Below are 26725 nucleotides of genomic sequence, written 5' to 3'. Positions count from 1 at the left end.
AACACGGGCTTCGCGCATGAGTAATGTTCCGGCTTCATACATTCGGCACAAAATAGCAAAAATGTTAAAAGTTTATAACTAGGATTATCGTTCATTGAATATTTGGTTCGCCTGAGCACAACGTGTGCATCTGTATACCTATGTTTATTTTTGTATATTTATGAAAATGATTTTTGCGTGGCACATTTTAAAACTACGATTATAAATCAGATTTTTGATTTAATTTGCGTTATTACATATGCTCATGTATGTCCTTTTTGAACATATTAATTGGAGTCAAAAGAATCATTATATTGCTTACTCATTGTAGAAATCAGTCAGAAAGACAAAAAACTATCACTATGGATTCATACTTGGAATCCCAATAATTATGTATATATTTTAGTTTTTCACTACCAAACATGGATAAAAACAATTTTTCATCAGTGAATTGATTGTATTTTGCAATATTCTATCTTAATATCCGCAGTATTTTGATAAATAATAAATATTATTGGGGATTTCGGGGGATTTCTGTGGATTTCTGGCTCGGAATCCCAATAATTATGAATATATTTTAGTTTTTCACTTCCAAACATGGATAATAACAATTTTTCATCAGTGAATTGATTGTATTTTGCAATATTCTATCTTAATATCCGCAGTATTTTGATAAATAATAAATATTATTGGGGATTTCAGGGGATTTCGGGGGGGTTTCGGTAATTACGGGGATTTCGGTATTTCTACACACCCTACCATAAATGCCCGAATAGATTGCAAGTTCTCAATCATGTCAAGAAAATGCAGCCGTTTATTTGGTCGCTCTTTGCAAATTCTGTGTCAACCAATGAGTAAGTATATAAAAATAACATTTATTTTGTTGCTTTGCCAATTTACGATATGTATTAAATATTTTATGTGCGTGCAATATTTTTCCGCGATGTGTTGACCTTCCACATTTTCTGGTTACACATTACCAACATTTCATTTCGGAACGTTTGTGGTCACAATATACTAAATAGTTTCCCTATATAATTCAATGAAAAAGCGACATCTTTAAGCGAAAATAAATGCCATATTTTGCACATAGAGACCCCCATACCCATACCTTTTCTTAAAGGCCATTCTAAGCGGAGTCGATTCGTGCAATAAAAAAGATATGTCATGTACGAACCAAGAAAGAATTTGTCAAAATCGACTGTTTTTGCAACTTTTTTTCCGGCCGTTTAATAGTGGAATGTAACCTCTTTCAGTGCAATGATTTCCTTTAGTCTCAAAGTTTATCATATTTCAGGGATTTAGTAGTGAGCTCCTATTCATGCCCTACTACTTTCTCCAAACAATAAAGCCAGAACACTAGTTAAAGGTGTACAACATGCCTTCGAATCAACTATGATATTTTTTTAGAGAGTACAGCACTACATGAAACGGTAATATAGTATACTGTAACCTTAAACACAACGTTTATTGTTAACATCGCAAAAAATAAGCACTTCTTGAGTTTTATTAACCTATTTTCAATATGCATGCCAAATTTCAGATCGATCGTTCACGTAGACATGCTTGAAAATGCATTTTGTAATAACGCCTGGTAAGCCATCTGGCTTTTGCGGTCGGAGCTTTGATTTATAAAAGGCGATCAGGAGTAAAAAGACTGCCCTAAATAATAACATTCAGTCAAAATACTGGATTATTGTTACAAGCTACCTCCATAAAGAAGTTAACAACTATAAAAACGTGTTTTGAGGTGCTTTCAGCAAACATTGTTGCGATTTGAGATGCTCAAGGCAAGTTTTTGTACGATTTTTTATTTTTCCTCTAAAAAGCATTTTTTTTCGTAAAAACTAACAATGCTCCTTTAGTTAATGAATAAAATGCATTTATTCCGTGAAAATTGCCAAGACGCGAAAAACCCCACCCAAAAAATGGTGATTTTATGTAAATACAGCTCCTTCGTGACGGGGCCTGGTTTGCGTTTAGGTCACAATTTACTAAATAGTTTCCCTATATAATTCAATGTAAAAGCGACATCTTTAAGCGAAAATAAATGCCATATTTTGCACATAGAGACCCCCATACCCATACCTTTTCTTAAAGGCCATTCTAAGCGGAGTCGATTTGTGCAATAAAAAAGATATGTCATGTACGAACCAAGAAAGAATTTGTCAAAAGTCAAAATCAACTGTTTTTGCAACTTTTTTTCCGGCCGTTTAATAGTGGAATGTAACCTCTTTCAGTGCAATGTTTTCCTTTAGTCTCAAAGTTTATCATATTTCAGGGATTTAGTAGTGAGCTCCTATTCATGCCCTACTACTTTCTCCAAACAATAAAGCCAGAACACTAGTTAAAAGTGTACAACATGCCTTCGAATCAACTATAGTGCTGCAACAATACGCCAAAAACCGTATCGCAATATATTGTCAGTTCAAAAACCCGTATTGCAATATATCGCAATATATTGCTAACTTGTACCAAAATTATAACTTGCCAATTACCCGATAATCCCATAAATTCCAATTTTAAAGCAAATTCTGGTAAATATTTACTATAAATGTGCTCAAGAATAATAAGAAACACAAATATTCGCAAATTTTCTTAAGTATCAAATACATTTTTGCAATTGTTACTATTTAAAGATGTGATGAAATGACGTCCAACCGGGGCGTTTTTCCCACTGAACACGCGTAATTCAGCTGACGTGATGTTCCCGTTTTTATACAACACAAAATACACCCTTACTTTCCATGCGACGTTCTACATGTCTGTATAATTTTCGCGCGGTTTTTATTGAGACAAAGGATAAAGCACTTTTTATTTGATGCTATAATTTTTTATTGTCGCGTTAGCATTCAAATTTGGAAGCGTGTTTCCGAAATTCGGATTACAAATAATGCTCAAATCAGAATCAAACGAAACATTTACAGCTGTGCGCAATTAATTCAACGATAATCTGTTCAAAAGCATCGAATGAATGCTCCCATGTAACAACGCTACTCCGTATAATACACTTTTTAGAATGCTATTTTTACGTAAAAAATAATTTACACTGCTTTGTTTTGTTTACCTTTTTATCATTATTTCGGATGGCTTTTCTGGACGAAATGTGAATGAATTTTTGTAAAATTTTCGTACCGGTATGATGAAAATCATATCGCAATACAATATGCGGATTGCGTATTGCGATATATACCGATATACCGGTATATTGTTGCAGCCCTAATCAACTATGATATTTTTTTAGAGAGTACAGCACTAAATGAAACGGTTATTTAGTATACTGTAACCTTGTTAGTTTTTTAACTTGTTTCATGCATATTGTGTTAAACTTTAAAACTGAATAAATTTGAAAGATAAATTTTATATATCAATACTTTGCGAAAAGGTTACAATTTGTTTAGTGAATATTTGGTTACAATAATTCAACACCCGGACATTTAGCTTCAGCGTACAGTTTTTATAGTATTGACTAGGGTTGTAACGATACATTCGAATATTCGAATTACTCCAATACAGCTGTTGACGAATCGTATTCGTTATTCGCCACCTCCCGAACCAAATATTTGACAAATTCAAACGTTGTTTCTAGTTTGAAAGTTTAATCATCTTATCTTACCTTACAAATTAAGGTTCATACAAGAAACTCCTATTTTAAATGTTCTTCTCCTTATTCCAGCATTTTTCATCATGTTTACCCCACCCACTATGTTACACAGTGAGATTATCAACAATAATGGCGGGCACCGGTTGAATATTTAATACATGGAATTGAAAAATCTTTCGACGGTTGTTTAATGTTTATATAGGTAAATACAAGTGATTTGGTTCTCAACACACAGAGGATTAGCAGATGGAATTTCTCTTCTGTTTATCTTTACAACAATGATTGTGCAACTTATCAACAAACAGAGCCTAGAAAAGGAAATGCTATTGATATCGTTGACCCGCCTGTCAAATACACGTCGTTTGTCTGGCGCTATTTTGGTTTCCTTAATTGTTCTACCCCAGGATTTTATTGGTACTAGTCATGTTTTCAAAGTTTAAGCAGCTCTAGTCATTGTTTTGTTATTTCAAAGTGTTATATTTCATATTTTCAGTATGCAATGATACTCAATTAATCAAATTGACAAATACATGTACTCATAGTTTCATACTATATAATGTCATGTCAAGTTGTCCGTATTAATTTTGTTCATTGAAATTCATATTCGCGAATAAATATTCATATTCCCCACCCAGTATTCGTGATACCTATCGTATTCGTCACCTAGTGTATTCGTTACAGCCCTAGTATTGACATACCTGTACGCTGAATCCAACCCCGTATCAAAAGTCAACCAGAGTCGTAACATATTTATGTCACGCTATAAATCAAAGAAAGCTCATTTTTATGCCCCCATTTCGAAGAAAAGGGGGTATATAGTTTTCGCACTGTCCGTCGGTCGGTCGGTCGGTCAGTCGGTCGGTCGGTCACACTTCGTGTCCGCTCTCTAATTCAAATAGTTTTCATCCGATCTTTACCAAACTTGGTCAGAAGTTGTATCCAGACAATATCTAGGTCAAGTTCGAACATGGGTCATGCCGGGTCAAAAACTAGGTCACGGGGTCACTTAGTGCATTTCAAGGATTTAGCATGGTGTCCGCTCTCTAATTGAAGTAGTTTTCATCTGATCTTTACCAAACTTGGTCAGAAGTTGTATCCAGACAATATCTAGGTCAAGTTCGAATATGGGTCATGCCGGGTCAAAAACTAGGTCACGGGGTCACTTAGTGCATTTCAAGGATTTAGCATGGTGTCCGCTCTCTAATTGAAGTAGTTTTCATCTGATCTTTACTAAACTTGGTAAGAAGTTGTATTAAGACAATATCTAGGTCAAGTTCGAATATGGGTCATGCCGGGTCTAAAACTAGGTCACGGGGTCACTTAGTGCATTTCAAGGATTAAGCATGTTGTCCGCTCTCTAGTTTATGTGACTTTCTGATTTATTTTGATATTCTAAGACATTTTTATGCCCTCAAAGGAGGGCATATAGTGATCGGACTGTCCGTTTGTCTGTCCGTCCGTCTGTCCGTCACACTTTGCGTTTAGATTTCGAAAAATGCTCATAACTTCTATGTCGCTTCAGATAGCAATTTCATATATGGCATGCATGTGTATATGGACAAGGCCTTTCCATACGCACACAAATTTTTACCCCTGTGACCTTGACCTTGAACTTAGGGTCCGCATTTAGGTTCGAAATCTGCGTTAAGGATTTGAAAAAAGCTAATAACTTCTACCAAGCGTTTACACAATTATACTTTTATGTAGTGACAAAGTTACAGTTGGGGGCATCCGAGTCCTTTGGACACATTTCTTGTTTTGGATACAAAATGACATATAGTGGTGAATGAATATAGTGGTGAATGAATATAAATTACTGCATACAATATATGAAAATAACTCTCATCTGTCTAAAATTCACAATTTTGACACCATTGTCGCTTTGTCACGTGACGAGTTTTCATTTGGATACTTTCAGATCGACCTTGACATTTTTTGCTGAAATTGTAAACATTACTTTCGTTCTGAAATCTATTATTGGTGATTAACAACTTACGTCTGGTGGATTATAAGACTGATTTCAGTGTGAATCAGGTAGTTTAAATAATATTTACTTTGAGTTTGTATTTACACTACAATTTGTTTACAAAACAAGCCAAAATAATCTAAAATACCGGGAAATGTCATTCTGAATTTGAAAACACTTAGCACATGGTATGTTACTCATATAGAAATAACGTCATATGACCGTGAAATCTCGGGAGATTCGCATTTCAAGAAAGTCTGTCACATCACTGTTTTTCTCGATATGTAAGAGCAGAATAGATAACTTTTAAATGTTTAAGATAGTATTTTGTGAAAGAATATGTCAGTTAAATTTGAAAAATGTCAGTCTTTCCGATCAAGTGGTTGATTTGGGTCAATAACTGCATTTAAAAGCTGTTTTGGACCGGTCTTTGTTAACTGTCAACTTTTCGGGAATTTCTGGTTGACTTTTCTATGGGGTTGGTCCATAACTATAAAGTCATGCAGTAATAAATCATAAAAAGCGACATTTAAAGTTATGGTAGCCAGAACTACCGGACATTGTCCCTCACGGTTGCTGGGAGTTGCAATTGGTAGCAGCATTTTAAGCTCATCTAGTTTTTATGAAATATATATAGTGGAGCTATTCTTCTCACCCCGGCGTTGGCGTTCCTGTTAGCGCTCAAATGTTAAAGTTTGCGTACTACCCCAAATATTTCCTATGTCCTTTGACATATTGCTTTCATATTTTGCATACTTCTTTACCAACATGACCCCAATCTATAAACAAGAGCAAACAACTGTATCAAACATTTTGACAGAATTATTGCCCCTTTTATTTTTATGTCCCCCACTATAGTAGTGGGGGACATATTGTTTTTGCCCTGTCTGTTGGTTGGTTGGTTGGTTGGTCTGTTGGTTGGTTGGTCTGTTTGCGCCAACTTTAACATTTTGCAATAACTTTTGCTATATTGAATATAGCAACTTGATATTTGGCATGCATGTGTATCTCATGGAGCTGCACATTTTGAGTGGTGAAAGGTCAAGGTCAAGGTCATCCTTCAAGGTCAGAGGTCAAATATATGTGGCCAAAATCGCTCATTTTATGAATACTTTTGCAATATTGAACATAGCAACTTGATATTTGGCATGCATGTGTATCTCATGGAGCTGCACATTTTGAGTTGTGAAAGGTCAAGGTCAAGGTCATCCTTCAAGGTCAGAGGTCAAATATATGTGGCCCAAATCGCTAATTTTATGAATACTTTTGCAATATTGAAGATAGCAACTTGATATTTGGCATGCATGTGTATCTCATGGAGCTGCACATTTTGAGTGGTGAAAGGTCAAGGTCAAGGTCATTCTTCAAGGTCAGAGGTCAAATATATGTGGCCCAAATCGCTTATTTTATGAACACTTTTGCAATATTGAAGATAGCAACTTGATATTTGGCATGCATGTGTATCTCATGGAGCTGCACATTTTGAGTGGTGAAAGGTCAAGGTCAAGATCATCCTTCAAGGTCAAATATATGGGTCAAAATTGCTCATGTAATGTCACTTCTGCAATATTGAAGCTAGCAATTTTATATTTGAAATGCATGTGTATCTCATGGAGCTGCACATTTTGAGTGGTGAAGGGTCAAAGTCAAGGTCATCCTTCAAGGTCAAACGTAATATAGGGGGACATTGTGTTTCACAAACACATCTTGTTAGAATATGCATATTATTGATAAATCTATGTTAAAGTTTGCGTACCACCTCAAATATTTTCTATGTCCTTTGACGTATTGCTTTCATACTTTGCATACTTGTTAACCAACATAATCCCAATCTATAAACAAGAGCACACAACTGTATCAAGCATTTTGACAGAATTATGGCCCCTTTTATACTTAGATAATTGAACATTTTGCTTAAATTGCCATAACTTCTTTATTTATGATCACATTTGATTAATACTTTGACAAAACAACACTTACCTGACATACCACAATGCACTCCACCAAAACCATCCCCATGCCCCACCCCAGAATCCCCCCCCCCCAAAAAAAAATAAAAAAAATTGTTTTCCTTATTTTTGAAAGATCATCTATTAAATGACCACACACCTACATTATACCCCCCCTCTCCATGATGGCTTACGTTATACTGTCAAGCACTTGAATAGTCGAGCGCGCTGTCCTCTGACAGCTCTTGTTCACGTAAAGTCTTCCACCTGGATTCCAAGAGGTAAAATGAGCATAAAGAATCATTAGCAGATCCTAATGCCCAAATTAAAACAACTAACTTTATGTGGTTTGCTCAGATTCGTACTGTAGAATAATGATGTTAATCCATGTTTCAATTACATGAACAGTTAACAAAAATGTTATAAGTTTTTGCAATGGAAAATGCGGAGTATTCTTAATGTGTAAACATACTAATTTATACATTGACTAGCTCTACATCATCTGCAGGATAGATCTTTTCAACACTGACTATCTCAGTAACCTACATAGTGGTCAATTAAAACATCAGCTTTCAGGTCCATAATGGTTTTCTATCAACTTTTTGAATTGAACATTTATCCACAAACAACACGCAGATTGATGGTAACAGGTACTGTGTTTGCAGCTTTTTTTTTCACCATTTGGGAATACAGGGCCGGTTCCCTTTTGAATCATGAAAATTTGCTGTGTTTTGACTAAAATTGGGAAATTAGTGTAGTTGCTGTTTTGCTAAAAACTGCTTCAAATTGAGCATAGAAGTGTTTTGAGTATAATTTTAACTGAGGTTGAACTTATATGGCTTGATGGGAGATGAACAAAATGTTGAAATCTAAAAAAAAAAAACTTTGGGGAAAACCTTCAATTGGGAATTTTTAGGTACATGTACCATTTTGGAAAAATATATACTTTTTTCCATTGGGAATGGGGCGGAATACTGGATACGATTTTGAACGAAAAACACACACTGGTTTGTTACTATGTTTAAGGTTGATTGAATAAGGTTTTATAGACAAACTTTATTTTTAGCTCGACTATTATATCTAAATATATATAGTGCCTTAGTGGAGCTATCCTACTCACCCCGGCGTCGGCGTTAGCGTCTGCGTTAGCGTGCAAATGTTAAAGTTTTCGTACTACCCCAAATATTTTCTTTGTCCCTTGACATATTGCTTTCATATTGCTTTCATATTTTGCATACTTGTTAACCAGTTAGAAGTAAGCACAGCACGTAATGTTGTTACTACTGCACTTAATGATGTAACTGCTGCACGTACTGACGAATGTACCGAACGTAAAGACGTTTGCACAGCGCATAATGATAAAACTACTACACATAATGTTGAATGTACAGAACGTCAAGAAGTTTGGACAGAACATAATGTTGTTACTACTTCGCGTAATACTTTAACTACTGCATACAATGACGAATGTGCCGAACGTAAAGAAAATTGCACAAAGCATAATGTAACTATATTCCACTGAAAATAATGATTAATGTACTGCAAACAACAACAACAGTCATATGAAGTCAGTAATGGTGTTCCATAGGATATGGGTAGAAAGTGTGTTCTTCAACCACACCATAAATTTGTTTGATGACAACATCTTTGCCTTTCTCTCTCCCTTGGGAAAATTGGTTTAGTCAGGTTTAAGGCATTCTGTAAAAAGAAGATTTATTAAAATCAAATGGTATGATTGATAACACTTGCATAAATTATGCAAGTATTACTTTGTAACTTATTTTCATTTTTGAATAGCGATCAGCTGGCAAGTTTCCAACATATGTCTTTATAGGTTTTACTTATAAATTGTCTACCTAAAGGTGCAAAGGTAGCTTTTTTTAAGGTTGACTGTTGTAGTTTTCTAATAGAATATTTTTACCCTTCCATGTCTGTTTTTTTCAAGGGACCTTCAAGGTGGAAGTGAAATCCTTATATAAAATCAACTTTAATCTCTAGTCTGGGAGCAATCCTTAAGACACAAAATACTGGTACATGTACCGTACTGGGCCTAAGGCTTTCATCCAATCAAGCTGAAATAAATATGTTTAAACCCTTTGCATGCTGGGAAATTTGTCGTCTGCAAAAATGTCGTCTGCTGAATTTCTATAATTAGCTTTTTCTTTGATTTTTTTCAAAGAACACTATCAGAATAGCAAACAGTTTGGATCCTGATGAGACGCCACGTTCTGTGGCGTCTCATCTGGATCCAAACTGTTTGCAAAGGCCTTCAAAATTCGGTTCCCGCACTGAAAGGGTTAAGTTAAGACGATGGATCTGAACACAGTCAATTCAGACAAAAGCTCTGGCTCATATAATTTTATTTGTACCCTACAAATTACTGTTTTCATAAGAGAGGGGTTTACAGTTTAGCTTGCTGTCACTTTGGTTGTCCATCAGAATCGGGATGGTGCGATAACTCAACAAGCTTGTAAGCTTAGTTGATGAAACTGGGTATATTCATTTATTTTAATGCCCCCGAATCGAAAGATCGGGGGTATTTGTTTTTGGCTGTCTGTCTGTCATTCATTCATTGTATTTGTGCGTCACAAAACTTTAACCTTCGTTAAACTTTGGTCATAACTTTTTGAATATTGAAGATAACTATTAGCAACTTGATATTTGGCATGCATGTGTATCTCATGAAGCTGCACATTTTGAGTGGTGAAAGGTCAAGGTCATCCTTCAAGGTCAAAAGTAAAAAAATACAATCCAAAGGAAGTAATAATGATATATTTTAATTTTATTTCAAAGCGGCGCAATAGGGGGCATTGTGTTTCTGACAAACACATCTCTTGTTGTATATTCTTCATACCAAAATTCTTCTTGCAATCTTTACAGAACACAGTGAAAACTATAATCAGGATCTGACATGTAGCCATAACTAAACAGAACTTAACCCTTTACCACTTAAATACGCATTTTGATAAATTTGATGCATTTGTAGTCCTTTAATTAAAATTAAATTATAATTAGAATTAGAATTTAAATAATAATTTCCAACCGTTTGTTACTGATGAGCAGCAAACAGCATAAAACCTGAACTAAAGCCTGAGTTCATCGCAGACTGTTCTGGTTTTATGCTGGTTGCTAAAGCAATTTTTACTTTGCTTCTTATGGGGGAAAGCGTTAAGCTATGTTGATGCAACTATGGAGATCCTGTTCCTACTCTGACATAATTATGCTGGTAGGGGATAAAGCTCTTGTTCTTTCAAACTTGTGATGAATAAATATAGGCATTAATAACAATTTTTTATGCTCCCGGTAGGGTGGCATATAGCAGTTGAACTGTCCGTCAGTATGTCAATCTGTCCGTCCGTCCGAAAAAATTTATTGGCCATTACTTTTGTAATATTGAAGATAGCAACTTGATATTTGGCATGCATGTGTATCTCATGAAGCTGCACATTTTGAGTGGTGGAAATTCAAGGTCAAGGTCATCCTTCAAGGTCAAAGGTAAAAATAAATAAATTAAAGCGGCGCAATAGGGGGCATTGTGTTCTGACGAACTGAGTGAGTGACATCAAATGGAATGCTAATATTCAGTGCCCCAGATAAGCTGCGTATCTGCGTCTTTCACCCTATTAAAATGTTTAAAAATGCAAAGAAATACAATATCATGCGTATTGAAAACCCAACCAATTTAACTTTTACGCAAATTCGTCAAATTTGATGCGTACGATACAAAAGCTTCGATCAAAAATGCTTTGCTCATTTTAGGTATTTTCTTTTTGGAATTATTATCGTAACGCGGTGACGCTTACATTCAGCATGCTCAGCAAACGGTCATAGTTATTCAAACGCTATGCGGACTGGATTTCATAGTTAAATTAAGCGTCTGACCAAATTATTTACGACGACAAACATGTGTTTTCAATCTGACTTAATTCGTCGCTCATTGTGCATGTATTTGTAAAGCGTCTGTACTTTCAGTTTCTATTACGATGCGAAATAAAAATAGCTAAGAGAGGTCGAAAGACGTCCGAAATTGTTGCGCCAAAATATCAGCCGATCACAAACTTTTTCGAATCAAGAAAGAAAGAGCCAATAAGTGCCGAATCATTCGTATTATCGATTTTGTTAGAAACTGTGTATACAGCAGTTGAGTTGACATCCAAAAAACATGATGGAGAGTCTGTGACTGAACAAACCTGTCAAAAGTATAAAAAGGCATGTCCTTGGTTAGAAATTGTCGACATTTTTTTAAGTTTATATCATGGGCAGTTTCAAGGATTAAAGATATTACGAAACATCAGTATATCAAAATTAATGATGATAGTTTACAGTTCTATTGAATCAATACAAGTGTGCAGCGTCAACAGAAGTAAATCAGCAATTATTTTAAAGGGATCTTTTCACGCTTTGGTAAATTGACAAAATTGAAAAAAGTTGTTTCAGATTCGCAAATTTTCGTTTTAGTTATGATATTTGTGAGGAAACAGTAATGCTGAACATTAACCATGGTCTAATATAGCAATTATATGCATGTTTTGACGATTTTAAAACCTAAAAATTATAAAGCGTTGCAACGCGAAACGATTGAATAATTTGGAGAGTTCTGTTTTTGTCGTTAAATTTTGTGAAACTACGAAGATTGCTTATATAAGGTATAAAATACTACACGACTGTGTACTCGGCGGAATAGCTCAGTAGGCTAAAGTGTTTTTACTTCAGGACTCTGGCAGGACTCCAGGGGTCACTGGTTCGAAACCTGGTCCGGGCAATGTTCTTTTCCTTTTTTAAATTTTATTCTTGATTTTTTACTGGAGCTTTTACGATCCAATGTTTACATTTATCGATATAAAGCATTTAATGAATAAGTTAAAAAATGCCAAAATCTGTGAAAAGGCCCCTTTAAGGTGTGCATTTTTATTACTCATTTCACTCTATTTGAAGAATGGAATCACCCTATTTTTCAAATTCAATGGGTGAAAACCCTATTTCCCAAATAATTATCTGGGGCACTGAATATTGTTTTATTTCCACATATGAGAAAGTCAGGTGTTTGTCATAAATGTTTTATATATACTGTCATTAAGACATAACAAAACTTAAATCAGTAGAGTTTGAAAATCAATATTTTTAAAATTTATAATAAAACGTTTGAAGTTTTTTTTCCTACTTTTTGTTATTTATTTCCAGGTGGTAGCCATTCAAGAAATCTGCCTGCTTTCAGATTGCTGTCAACCACACGAAAATATTTGTCCAATATCTTGAACCTCAGTCAATCAAATGAAAGTGGAAATGTTAATGACCGCTTACAGCAACGTAAGTATATAAATTTGGTACCATAAATCATATTGTGCAAATAGAGAACAACTGAAGTTGTTTCATTTCAAAATCATATAGGGAAAAAATATGAAAAAAATCATAAGGTGCTGCTTATCAGAAGTCAAGTTTGAATATTATTGTTTTAACATCTATAAGAGGAGATATGAAATTCAAATAAAATACAGAATACAAATTAAAAACAACATACAAATAAAAGACAAAATAGAAATTAAGTACAACATATAAATAATATACTTCTGTGTTTTTCTTCTTCAGAAGACCCATTAGACCATCAGGACTACTTCCAGGTCAGAGACTTGGTCTCCCTGGAAACAATGTTCGAGTCCCAATGCCACTATGGTCATCACCAAGACTGTAGAAATGAATACATGACCCCGTATCTGTTCGGAACTCGATGCAACATTGACATAATTGACCTTGAAAAAACAGTACCACTTTTCCAGGATGCCCTTAATGTCCTGGCCCACGTCGTTTATCGTGGTGGTATCGTCCTCTTTGTCTCAAGGCAGAAAATGACCATGCATCGTGTGGAGCACATGGCGAAACATGTTGGTGAATTCGCTCACTGTCGTCAGTGGAATTCCGGCGTTTTTACCAACACTGAACAAATTGTGGGGTTCCCAACAAGGCTGCCAGACTTGTGTGTGTTTCTGCATTCGCAGACCAGCGCAGTGATGCCCCATCCTGGACTGGTGGATTGTGCTAAACTTCTTATTCCAACCATTGGTATTGTGGACTCAAACTGCGACCCTCGCCTCGTGTCATATCCGATTCCAGCTAACGATGATAGCTTCTTATCCATCATTTATTATCTTAAGGTCTTTGAAAATACTGTGAAGTTAGCAAAACAAAAGAGACAGGACGATCTACTGGCTGAAAAATGATATGACTTGTATTTTATTAAAAAAATACTGTTGATTTAGTAAAACATTTCTCTACTTCAATAAAGGGAAATAATGTATTTAAAATTGTCGATAAAAATCAGTGTTATAAGAATTATATTAAACAGTTGACCGCTAATTAGTTATATTTACAATGAACTATTTATCACATCTTAAGTTACTTATGTTATAATTAAGGGCATGCATTTAGGGAAGTTTGGCAGTAAATTACTGCCAGTTGGTGTCACTAAATTGTGTAAATTGCCACTGTTGAAGTTCCAGAACTTCTTAAAATGCCATTATTGAAGTTCAATATTGTAAGGGTGTAAAGTTAATTCAGTGATGCATGATGCATGAAAGCACTTAATGAACCTTAAGCCAACCTAGATTTTATGCTTAATTGTAAGTCTGGTATTATTTAGCATTGTATTGCGTAGAGTTGAAACCTCCACATGCTATGAATTGTGTTGTATACTGTTGAAACTATGAAATGTTCTGTGCAAAGCATCCACAATCAGAGGCTAGGGTGTGCAGATTTTCAGTTTTGCAAATATAAATGCAAGCCCTATAATAACCCTAAAACTTTAGTCCGTCAAAAGTAGTTCTTAAAGGACTATAATCAATTACTTGTATTTTGTTTGAGCTTTCTTTATAAAATTATGTCATACGGAATTCTAAATAATTTTAACATGATTTCAGATAAGTTGATAAAAATATCCCCTGACCAAATGAGTTATTGTATTCTTTACCCATGCGTTCATTGAAAAGATAAAATACTTAAAGTAGTGTAAGTTAGTTGTTAAAAGTTAACTGAATTTAATTAACAAATCATATCACACACATGACCCATGCTTGATCCTCCTTTGTAGCTCGACTATTATATATGAAATATATATAGTGGAGCTATCCTACACACCCCGGCGTCGGCGTTAGCGTTAGTGTCTGCGTGCAAATGTTAAAGTTTGCGTACTACCCCAAATATTTTCTTTGTCCCTTGACATATTGCTTTCATATTTTGCATACTTGTTTACCAACATGACCCCAACCTATAAACAAGAGCAGACAACTCTTTCAAGCATTTTGTCATAATTATGGCCCCTTTTCAATTAGAATATGCAGCAAATGTTAAAGTTTTCGTACTACCCCATTTATTTTCATTGTCCCTTGACATATTGCTTTTATATTTTGCATACTTGTTTACCAACATCACCTCAACCTATAAACAAGAGCAGACAACTCTATCAAGCATTTTGTCATAATTATCGCCCCTTTTATACTTAGAATATGCATAGTATTGATAAATCTATGTTAAAGTTTGCGTACTACCCCAAATATTTCCTATATCCTTTGACATATTGCTTTTATATGTTGCATACTTGTTAACCAACATGACCCCAACCTATAAACAAGAGCAGACCACTGTATCAAGCATTTTGACATAATTATGGCCCCTTTTACACTTAGATAATTGAACATTTTGCTTAAATTGACATAACTTCTTTATTTATGATCACATTTTATTATTACTTTGACAAAACAACACTTACCTGAATACCACAATGGATTCCACCCAAACAATACCCCACGCCCCTACCAGAATCCCTCCCCCCAACCTCACCCCCTCCCCCCCCAATTTTTTTTAGACATCATCTTATAAATTACCACACCCCACATCATGACCCCCTCTCACCCCCACCCCCCCTACCCCCCCCCAAAATAAGATTTTTTTTTAAACATCATCTAATAAATTACCACACCCCACATCATTTTTTTTTTAAACATCATATAATAAATTACCACACCCCACATCAAACCCCCCCTCTCACTCCCCCCCCCCACCCCCAACTCCCCCCCCATTTTTTTTAAACACCATCTGATAAATTACCACACCCCTCATTATACCCCCCTCTCACCCCCCTACACACCCCCCCCCCCAATTTTTTTTTTGTTTTCCTTTTTTTATTTTTGAAAGATTGTCTAATAAATTAATGAATATGAAAAATTTCCCTAGGATGGCTTACGTTATACTGTCAAGCACTCTAATAGTCGAGCGCGCTGTCCTCTGACAGCTCTTGTTCACGGTTTCAAGTCAAAGGCAGCGGCAGTGATACTTGTGGACATACAACCTTTTCTCAAAAAGAAAAATTCAAATACCACTTAAGTGCAATTACAATTGAAAGGCTTAAAGGAATCTTTTCACGGTTTGGTAAATTGACAAAATTGAAAAAAGTTATTTCTGATTTGCAAATTTTCGTTTTAGTTTGTAAGGAAACAGTGATACTGAACATTTACCAAGGTCTAATATAGCCATTATATGCATCTTTTGGTGATTTAAAAACCTTAAAATTATAAAGCTTTGCAACGTGAAACGATTGAATACTTTTGAGAGTTCTGTTGTTGTCATTTAATTTTGTGAAACTGAGTAGATTGCATATATAAAGTAGAAAATACGTCTCTCGTTCATACTTGGCAGGATGGCCGAGCGGTCTAATTCGCTTTTACTTCAGGACTCCGGGAATCAGGTTCGAGCCCTGATGCGGGCTACTTTTTTTTCCTTTTTTCAAGGTTATTTTTGATTTTTTACTGGAGCTTTTTAGATCAAATGTTTAATTTATTAATATAAAGCATTTCATGACAAACTTCAAAACATGCCAAAATCTGTGAAAAGGCCCCTTTACAGGTAAACGTTCAAACGAGGTGTGTAGTTATTGATTAATAGACACTTCAATATAAAACGCTATCATTTTATGAAGATTTTCCTCTGACTCGAATAGAAACAAACTATTTGTATGACTGCCATATGGATGAAATGGATTTACCACTTAACCGCAATTGGCAGTCATCTGAATAAAGATATTTCCCAAGGGAAATACCAAACTTTAATTGAACATACAAAAAGGTGTGCAAATAGCATCCCGAGCAAACGATCTTAACTCTTAATCTTGGCTGATTCATGTCAATAGATTTCAACACAAGAGCCACAGTAAATATTCTTTTCCTTAAACATTGGTCATTGTTGTGTCTGCAAAAAATTAATTGGGTTAAATAAAATGGATATGCTTTGCAGAAGCAATACTGAAGAAGTCAGAATACTGTCAGCTCAGACCTTTTCATCATGTTCATGATTATTTGCCATGTTAATGGTGTTAACAAGCATGGAAACAAGATTCAATATAGACAATTATAACGACGCGCCCCTCATTTGCGCACTAAGTATACTGCATGGCAGAACTCCGGACTTAGTCATACAAAAGATAGAAGTGTGTTGAAAAATCTTCTTAAGACGTATCATAGCCGCAACATCTCGACAACGGTGCAAAAGAAAATGGCAATAGGTCATCTATGGCTATTGCCTTTTGCAAGCGCAAATAGTATTTTCTTTGCCAGTGCAAATTAGCATTTACTTTGCTCGAACAAATAGTAGTTACTTAGCTTGTGAAACATACATTTTTAATCAGGTTTTCCGAAGGAAGAAACTGGTTATTAGATTGGCGAATGTCGGTGGGCGGGCGGAACAAGCTTGTCCGGGCCATAACTTTGTCGTTCATTGTGAGAATTTATAATCATTTGGTACATTTGTTCACCATCATTAGACGGTGTGTCGCGCAAAAGAATTCTGTCTATATCTCCAAGGTCAATGTCACACTTTGAGTTCAAAGGTCAAAAATGGCCATAAATGAGCTTGTCCGGGCCATAACTATGTCATTCATTGTGAGATTTATAAATCATTTGTCAAGGTCGCCACGACTAAAAATAGATTTAATTTGAAACAAACATACAAAGGGGATTAATTTTGTTTGTTCAGTTCAAAAGTTCAGATTGAGTTGTCTCCCTTTATCAGACTTCTTTTTCACAATGAAAACCTGGTTTTGTGACAATTTTGTCGCTTGCGTATTGTTTCTTCTGCAACTAGTACTTCCTTTGCTTTTACAAATACTTGAAGTATTTTGTTTGCTTGCGAAAATAATACTTATTTTGTTTGTACTTTAATCACAGTCTGTTAAGCCGCATGCAGCAAGTAACTAGACATCAATATCAGTTAATTAAGAAAGCTGTCGAATCTTGTCTGATGGATCATTGATGGAAAAGCAAACCGTTTGTCAGAAGCCGATTACAGGATCACTGGTTCATTACTTGATCACCTTGCATTGCCTAATTGAATCCGGTAATTGATCGCGATAGAAATAGAGGAAATGGATCAGTGTGGCAAGATGAAAAGACATTTACTCATTTTATCTTCGTCCATAGATCTGAGAGACTGCAATAAATAAAACCAAACATGGAGTCATTAGTGTACTGCAAAACTAGTAAAACAGTGGAGTGATTGTGGCCACAAATGGCATCCTTCGTTTCTGACTAACACAGATTGGGAAACATTCTCAAAATAATTTCAGTAATTATTTCCTCTTCTCTGTCATTAAAACACGTAATACGTACTCTTGTTTGTGTTAACCAGTAAAATGTAATAATTTCATTTTACATGTACATTTGTATGTATGTATGTATTTCTTTTGACCTTGCGGTCAAGGATAACCCATTAAGTGCAAGCACTTATTTCCAATGGGGTCCTTTGGTTTTTGCTGAAGAGACAGCAAGCAGAAGAGACAGTATTGAGGTACAAGGAATCCGGGTGTGATACCCTAGCTCTTTGCGAATAGATCCCTTGGTTCTTTTACGTGCTCAGTGTATAGCACCGATACCTGGGTTTCATACCAGTACATCTCTAGTTGGGTGGGAAACACTTGGAGCATTTCTGAAATGTCCAGTGCCCCGGCCAGGAATTGAACCGGGGACCTCTGGAATGGTAGACCAGTGTGTTACCACTAGACCACCGCACCATCGCACTACATATACATTTGATTTATTGTCCCCTACCGTTGAAACCGGAGGGGACCTGTGGTTTGCGCTCTGTCTGTCAGTCTGTCTAACAGTCAGTCAGTCACACTTTTCTGGATCCTGCGATAACTTAAAAAGTTCTTCATATTTTTTCATGAAACTTGAAACATGGACAGATGACAATATGGCGATTATGCACGTCATTTCATTTTGTTCCTACGGCAGGAATTCTGGTTGCTTAGGTAAGGGACCATATTGCTTGGCTATCTCTTATAGTCTTCTGTCTTTCTCGATCGCGACACTTCTGGGGTCTTGTGGCAAGGATGTATTGGGTGGTATTTTTTTTAACCTTATGGAAAATCATAGTAAATGTGGTATATTCTTTGTACCTTAAGGTGCAATGCCATGCATCATTTTCATCATCATCATAATTCCCATGACCGGTCTGGCCCATAAGGGACTTAATGAGGGACGACAATGAAGAAATATTCCTCCAGTCACGTCTGTTGTGGGCTGCTGAGTGTAATTCGTTCATGTGTAGTGATATCCACTCTTTCACGTTGTCAAAACAGTCTCTTTTTCTGACGGCCTCGAGGGCGACCTCACTTTAGCGTGTCATGAAGCGCAGGCCTGCACAGAGACTCGTGTCTGGTGACGTGTCCATGCACACTTTGTCGTTTAACGGTCGCCAGTAGTGTTGAAGTCGTGTTTCAGGCCTACTCGTTGATCTTGTGCTCCATGTAGGAGGTAATTTTATTCTGCGTTCTGTTTCCGCGAGAAGCGTCCTGGTCTCGTAGCCTTAAGCTAGGATGGAGACTTCGAGGTACTTGTAGAGCCTGTCTTGGTGAGGAAGCTCATGGAGCTGCTTGTCCACAACTGCGCAGTCTGGCCATCACTGCGTTCGCGATGGCAATTCTAACACGGACCTAAGCGGTACCGGTACCATCCTTGGATAGGTATCTTCCCAAGAACTTGAAGCAGATAACTTCTTCAGACTTCTCGCTGTTCATGGTGATGTCTGCAGTGGTATTGGTCGTGATGTTCACCACTATCTTCGAATTCTCCGTGCTGACCTGCTCTGTCATAGTCTGTTGGTCAGATATTGAAATTCAATGCTTGTGCCACCCATGAGATCGATGTAATCAGCCAATCGTTATTTTGAGATGGGTCTTAAGCCGATGGATATAGTGGTATGGTGGTATTGGAGAGACTACTGCATTATCTTGTCATGGTAAAGGTTAAACAAGACGGAGAAGAGCAGACATCTATGACGGACGCCCACTGGTTTCCTGAAGAAGTACCCCTTCTGTCCATTGAGAAGTTCTGCGCTGCAGGCGTTTTCTTAAAGTGTTTGGTTCTTGGATTATTTGCACCAGCCCTTCGTCAATTTTGAACCCTCTCATAACATTCCACAGGCCATCATGCCACACGCAGTCAAAAACTTTCTTAAAGTCGCTAAAGTTGTGAAAGAGGTCACGTTGCTGTCGCAGGTGTTTCTAAATAATGACTCTACTGTTGAAGATATGTTCCACTTCGCCCATGTCTGAATCCAGTCTGCTCTTCGGCTATCAGTTCCACGGCCCTATTTTTCAGTTGAGTGAAGATGATGCGTATCAAAACCTTTCTGGGATGACTTTCGAAGCTGACGATGCAGTAATTTTCGCACAGCTTGAGGTTACCCTTTTTCGGTAGAGGGATAACACGAGAAAAGTCTATTCTTTTGGCCACTCACTTGTTCTTCGCCCAGGTATTTTGAAACGCTGCCGTCATTTCTGCAGTTGCTGCCTCTCCTCCGTGCTTAATCAGCTCGGAAGGGACGTTGTCCACTCTCGGAGATTTTCCTGCCTAAGGACTACGCACTGCCTCATCCACCTCTTCTTTAAGTTTGGACGGACTTTGTCGCCCGCTCCTGGTTTAGGATCGTTCGAAGGGAGGCTGGAGTCGGTTGAAGCGGGTAGTTATACATGCCGAACCCTCAGTCGGGAAATTAGCGTCAGGGTCTGCCTTAACACTGGCGTGGGCCATATCGTATTGGTTGGTGTCTGTAGTGTGCTGTAGGCCTTCTTACTACTGCCTGTGGTCACCTTTTTGTCGATGTTGATAAATTGCTCCTCAATTCACTCCTCCTTGACGTCTTTCATCTTCTTTTTCACCGCTTTCTCTTATTATTCTGTAGAGTCCAAGATGGTGTATTTCTAATGCTTCAGCTCTTTTCGTTTGTCACGTAGGTTCATGGTTTCAGTCGTCATCCATGGCTTGTTTTTCTTTCTATCTCTCCCAAGGACTTCTTGCGCCGATGACAGCAGGACATCCTTGATTTTCTTTGTGATGGTGTCGATGTCATTTTATTAGTGTTCAGGGCTTAAAGCTTGCCATCTATCTGTGCTTAAAATCCATCTGCTATCTTTCTGTTTCTCCAATATAAAGAAGTGAAACTCCAGTGGTCCTTTATTTAAGGCAAGTGACCGATCGCCAAAACAGTACAAAACAGCACAAACAGCACAATACAAAACACCATAAACACATATAATAATAAAGCTGGGGTCACCGCCTTGGAACGGTCAATGCAAAGCATTGGGGGTTTAAACCGGTTTTAGTCAAATCTCATGAGAGGTTTTTTGTTATGCGCTTGCTCGTTTACTTCAGTTTGATGGTGAGCACTAAGTCATGGTCACTGTTGATGTCTGCATCAGGAAACGTTTTTGTATTTGCCTTGTGGTTGCTGGACTTGTACCGTTACGGGACCAGTATGAAATCGATCTGGATGTTTACTTGCTCGTTTGGAGGATTCCAGGTCGATGTTCTAGGCGGTTTGTGCGGGTGCAGCGTGTTGGCCAGTGTGAAGTGTTTTAATAACAATACGCCCCAATTATTGTATTTCAAACATAGTTATCACATCAAAATTTTACTAACCTGCTTTGTTTTAAAAATGCTTTTGACAAGGGAAAATTCAGCTACTGAGAGAGTGACTCTGTTTATCGGATAATGCTGTTGCAAATATTCGGACCTTTGAGTGAAATGAGAACATTATGGTATATATCGAACAGAAATACAAGTAATGCATATAAGTAGTGATGCAGATGGTGTATTCCTGACACGCAGGTGAATCTAAATCATACAAAATCATTTCGTCGTATTACAAGCCTTCTCCTACTGACTGAAAGATTTTTTAAATTATGTATTAGACAGGATTTATATTGGAAATAAATTGCAACCACAATGCAAATGTATTTCTATTAACAATAAGTTTAATAATATTTACTATTTATTGACGCTATCAAAAGGAATAATTTGTACGTTTTGATCGACACGAACCATTCGATTTTGAGCTTATACATTCCTAATAATAGAGCGGTGTAGGTTGAAAAAATTTATAAGTTGATTGTGTGAATGAATTCAACATTCTGTTCATGACGTGCAATGAGTAATAGTGTTGAATATTATCTTCAGTAGTAGTGTTTTTGTCAAAACTGCCTGCATGACATATGTAACTTATTGTATAAACATTTTTCCTCATCGTTATTCAAAAGTTGTTGGTTGACGATAACCATAGTTGAATGTCTGCATTTCCCTGTTATACAGTATGAGTACTGGCATATAAGTAAAACTGATCGCATATAATGAATATACAATGGAATGTAATGGAAAAAAAGAACTCATGTCGATAGAACCTTCAACATGTAATATGTGTCTTGTTTGTTTTTAGTTCGGCGTTTTCGGAGAAAACTCGAGGTATTGTCAATGCCAGCTCGTCGTGTCGTCCGACGTCCGCCGTCCGCGTCGTGCTCAAACCTTAACATTTTGTTAAGGTTTTGAACATTGGCTCTACAATCAAATTGCTTCCACCTACAACTTTGAAACTTCATATGTAGATGCACCTTGATGAGTTTTACACGCCACACCCATTTTTGGATTGCTAGATCAAAGGTCAAGGTCACTGTGACCTTTAAAAAAATTTGACAAGCTTTAATTTATTCAAAATTACCCATAGCTGAGAGTGGCACCCGTTATGCGGTGCTCTTATTTTAATTTTCACATAAACATTTTGATGTTCTAATTTTTTACTCGTGAATTTCAGCCGTTAAAAAGATATATATCGAATTTTGTATTATACATTGTTAGCGGTATGCTAGACAATTTGTTCATGAGTACATATCTGTCGAGTGGCATGTGTTATGCTATATTACGTAATTTTAAATTTTGAAATAATACGTTTCTGTTCAACTTAGTAGGTATTGATTTAAGTCAAGTAACCTAGTTCAGATACTTAATAACTAAATGCGTTTTTTGTAAGAACGGATTTAATCAAGAATACCAATTGTCCGTTCTAAGTATTCCCCATTAAACAAATACCTACTCGTGTAGTCAAGCATAGCTGTTCGTGACTAAGTGGCATGTGTATGCCGAGTACAACCATTCTATACATAGATGGTGACGTCACTATGTTATTGTCACCTCTATCCTTAGACGCATCACACACCTCCATTTGGAGGCATTTATGACTACGACACAAAGAAGTCCGCGGATGAATGAATAATTTGTTTTAGAGTAAACATTATTGTTATGTTGAGTTTCAGAAGGAGTGTCTGATGTCTGATCAGTAAGACCGGTGTGTACACAATGGAGTTCAACTTAATTTCCTCATAGGGGTGTCCTATTCACAAGTATGAGTTATTAAGTCACGTTTTCAGGGTCGCCCGGTTGATTCTACGCTGTGTAGTTATCGTCTTGCTACAACTGACCGATAAGAATGTCCTGACCTTTATACGTGTGTTTAATAGCACCTAAATGGTCTGCCAGAAACCAGCATGCGGTCAGTATTCAGTTATTGCCAGGTCATTGTAATAACGTGATTATAATACTTTCTCTCTAATAACAAAATGGCTTTCAATTAAAACAAGTAATTTGTCGGGCCTTCCTACGATCAATCTGTGTAAACACGTGTGGCATTTCATGACTGTCAAATCTGCTGTTTCAGAGAGGACATTTTTGGTGACCATTAAAGCAGTGTCCATAATCGGTGATTTCTCATCGAAATGTTTACTTGCAAATATATACACGCGTTTGTGTATATAGAACTCGAGGCAGGCCAGTTAACAAAACACAATACATGTACATGTAATACATATCTGGTAGTATATATTGTTACAGAAATGTTGGATGAATATTAAAAAACATAACAAACATTAGCAGAAAAACTTTGGCTGTACATTCAGGAGCAAAACGTTGTAAAAGAAATCCTTTTTATGTAGGAGTGCTGTAAGTGACCAACATCTTGAAGCTACTGTGTTCATTTGCCAGCAATTATTCCCTCGGGAACGTGTGGACAGTATATCATCTCGTTCGATTTCATCACCCAAATTGGTTTGCATGCAACATATATTAGGTCGCATTCCGCTAACATTTCTTTGTTAGCTTGATGGTAAAGCAGGGTCGGTCTACAACATTTAGAGAAAACGTAAAACTTAATTTTGATTTAAATCATTGACTTGACTGTACAAAATCAATGAGTATTAAATTGATCGTTTATTTTCTGCGTGAAATATAAAACATAAATCGGTTGATAATTCTATTAAAGTAACAGTATTTAATAGTTTTTTTTAAAATAAATACAAGTGCATACTCATTTTACTTTTTTTAAATAAACAAAAGATGTAAAGAATCAGAATCAGGTTCGTTGGAACCACACAATTAACAGAAAACACATAAAATAATACCTGTTTAAAAGTTTAATTTTCATATATGAACGCATAAATAAATAAATAAAAATAAATATATAGGATCTGGCACGAGTTGTCATATTTTATTAAACGAGTTCAAGAATTTTGTTAGTAAGCGAGCCTTTGGCGAGCTTACTAACGAATTTCCTGGACGAGTTAAAAAAATATGGTAGGACATGACAACGAATGTCAGACCTTTTTTATCACATGCTTTTAAATGAGCAAATTAGATAAATATTTACGAAAACATAATGATAAATCCCAAATGTTGTTTACATTTCGTGACGTCATTTGACGTTGAAACGTCATTTCATCAAAATAACAAAATGCGATTATATTTGTCTTGTTCTGACAAAACTGGGCATAATGCATGTGCGTAAAGTGCCGTCCCAGATTAGCCTGTGAAGTCCGCACAGGTTAATCAGGGACGACACTTTCCGCTTAAACAAGATTTTCGGTAAGAAGGGACTTCCTTCAAACAAAAAATATTATAAAAGCGGAAAGTGTCGTCCCTGATTAGCGGACTGCACAGGCTAATCTGGGACGACACTTTACGCACAAGCATTAAGCCCAGTTTTCTCAGAACAAGACACATATATATATCATTGATTTTTGCTACCAAGAAGCTTTCTTTAAACGAAAAATATCAGGCAAATCCGAGACGACACTTTACGGATGCATTAAACCCCCTTTTTACAGAGCGAGGCTCATGTACAAAGTGAAATCCAGGGTAGCCAGGGGTTTTAGAGAAAGGGGTATGACGGTTTTGGGTTGTCTCATTTCTTACCCTATTGGATACGAAAATAATCCATTGTCAACACATTCATAGTGATAGCAAGTCTTAAGGTCGGATAAACGACTGTTTAAGGTCAACTTCATAGTTCCGAGCAAGCAGTAGTGAATCAGCCGTCCATGATCTAAAATACAAACATGTAAGCGTTTTGTTTGGAATCAATATTCGAATTTCATTTAAAGGCGCACTCAATGCTCCGGCACGTTGATATGTACTCAATATTTGCCAATCTGTTATGTAAAATACACTCACCCATTTCCGTTCTAAGGGGTTCAATCCTTGTCTGACCACCCCCCTTTTGCACATGAACGGCAATAAGCACAAGCACAATCATTAAAATGGAAGACATTACTCCTATCGTTCGAATTTATTGCGAAGCCACTAGAGCTTTGAGGTTTGTCGGACATGTGTAGTCTTATCTGTCATAGGTTATCAGTCGTAACACCAGTATTATTAATAAACCGTCCATGTTGTTCAGGCCCAGATATATCAAATGTTTATTCTAAAAAAAAGTGTACATACGCTGATTAATAAACGAATCTTGGCTTATTATTATGTTTTTAACAGAATGTTCTCAATTCTGATCTTTGAACAATAGAAACAAAGAAATGTCTGTAAAAAGACATATTCGGCGTTTAAATTCATGTTGAAGTCATGTTCGTTCTAAACATACAACTACATGACTAAGAATGCAAACCCGATTTTTTAGCCCTCTAGCTAGTTACATGAATTCTTGAACAGCAGATCATTTGGACACCATACATTTAGTTTTAGATTAATGCATACAGTTATTAAATGAGAGTGTATAAACACAGTCGCGTGTTATTTATAGTTAGAAGCTCCCTTTTTTGAGCTTAACTCGCAAGCTAGAATTAATCCACCGGTAGAAAGGGTTACTACGTGCAAATCTATTTGTACTTAATCATGAAAGGAGATATAAACATGATAATATTCGCTATTTTTGCCATTTTTATAAAACACACACACACACACACACACACACACACATACAACATAAATAATTTACAATGTCTTAAATAAAGCATAGTATGATAAATCCAACAAAAACACATTTTTTTTTTCTTTCCTTTTTTATCAACGTTTCGGCTTACGCCTTCATCAGGATAATACAAATAATAACAGAAAGCGGATGTTACGTCATTGACTTAACGTACATTAAAATGCGGGAAAATGTACGTCAATAAAATGAACTTTAATTAAATGAAGCTTAACTTTCGGATTCAAGAATACACAATTTCCTATAAAATTATATATATAAATACTAATAGGAAAAAACAAAAGTAAGCTTAATTAAATTGAAGAGCTAGTCTTTTATGTTAAAAAGAATTTTGTTATTCATACCAATAGGGTGTAATGTTTTAAGGTCGCCGTGGTGTAATGGATTTGGTGTCCGCCTTGCGACCGGGAGGGCACGGGTTCGATCCCCACCGTGGGAGCGTTCTTTAGATCTCCCCCAAAGACAACAAGTACTGGTTCTAGGCCCAGGAAACGGACTCGAGAGCGTTTATATAAGCCTTAGGCTTTCGACGCAATCGAGCTAAAATAAATAGGTTTAAACTAAACTAATGTTTTAAGTCTATGTATATAGTAAGTTTCTTTACATAGACGATCTATGTTGTTGCTAACAACATCAATTGGCATAAAG

General features: G+C 36.4%; 1 protein-coding gene and 1 long non-coding RNA gene across 2 annotated transcripts; one reads left to right on the top strand and one right to left on the bottom strand.

The window, feature by feature from the left end:
• The first annotated feature begins 701 nt into the window (after positions 1-701).
• LOC127838766 (28S ribosomal protein S2, mitochondrial-like) lies at positions 702-14439 on the top strand. Its single transcript, XM_052366749.1, has 3 exons — positions 702-833; positions 12680-12805; positions 13085-14439. Exons 1-3 carry the CDS (start codon positions 773-775, stop codon positions 13711-13713), a joined length of 816 nt encoding a protein of 271 aa, XP_052222709.1. The 5' UTR covers positions 702-772; the 3' UTR covers positions 13714-14439.
• Positions 14440-23659: 9220 nt separating this feature from the next.
• On the bottom strand, positions 23660-25474 carry LOC127838462 (uncharacterized). Its single transcript, XR_008029821.1, has 3 exons — positions 25312-25474; positions 25054-25183; positions 23660-23984 (listed from the first exon to the last, which is right to left on the bottom strand). It is a non-coding gene; the product is annotated as an uncharacterized LOC127838462 (long non-coding RNA).
• Positions 25475-26725: the final 1251 nt, after the last annotated feature.

Source organism: Dreissena polymorpha, chromosome 7 (assembly GCF_020536995.1).
Source record: "Dreissena polymorpha isolate Duluth1 chromosome 7, UMN_Dpol_1.0, whole genome shotgun sequence".
NCBI classification, from domain to species: Eukaryota; Metazoa; Mollusca; class Bivalvia; order Myida; family Dreissenidae; genus Dreissena; species Dreissena polymorpha.
This window is presented reverse-complemented; position numbering and strand designations above follow the sequence as displayed.

Coding starts and splice junctions, on each gene's coding strand:
- LOC127838766 (XM_052366749.1), top strand. CDS start 773: ATGTCAAGAAAATGCAGCCGTTTATTTGGTCGCTCTTTGCAAATTCTG. Junction 834..12,679: donor AATTCTGTGTCAACCAATGA/GTAAGTATATAA, acceptor ATTTATTTCCAG/GTGGTAGCCATTCAAGAAAT. Junction 12,806..13,084: donor TAATGACCGCTTACAGCAAC/GTAAGTATATAA, acceptor TTTCTTCTTCAG/AAGACCCATTAGACCATCAG.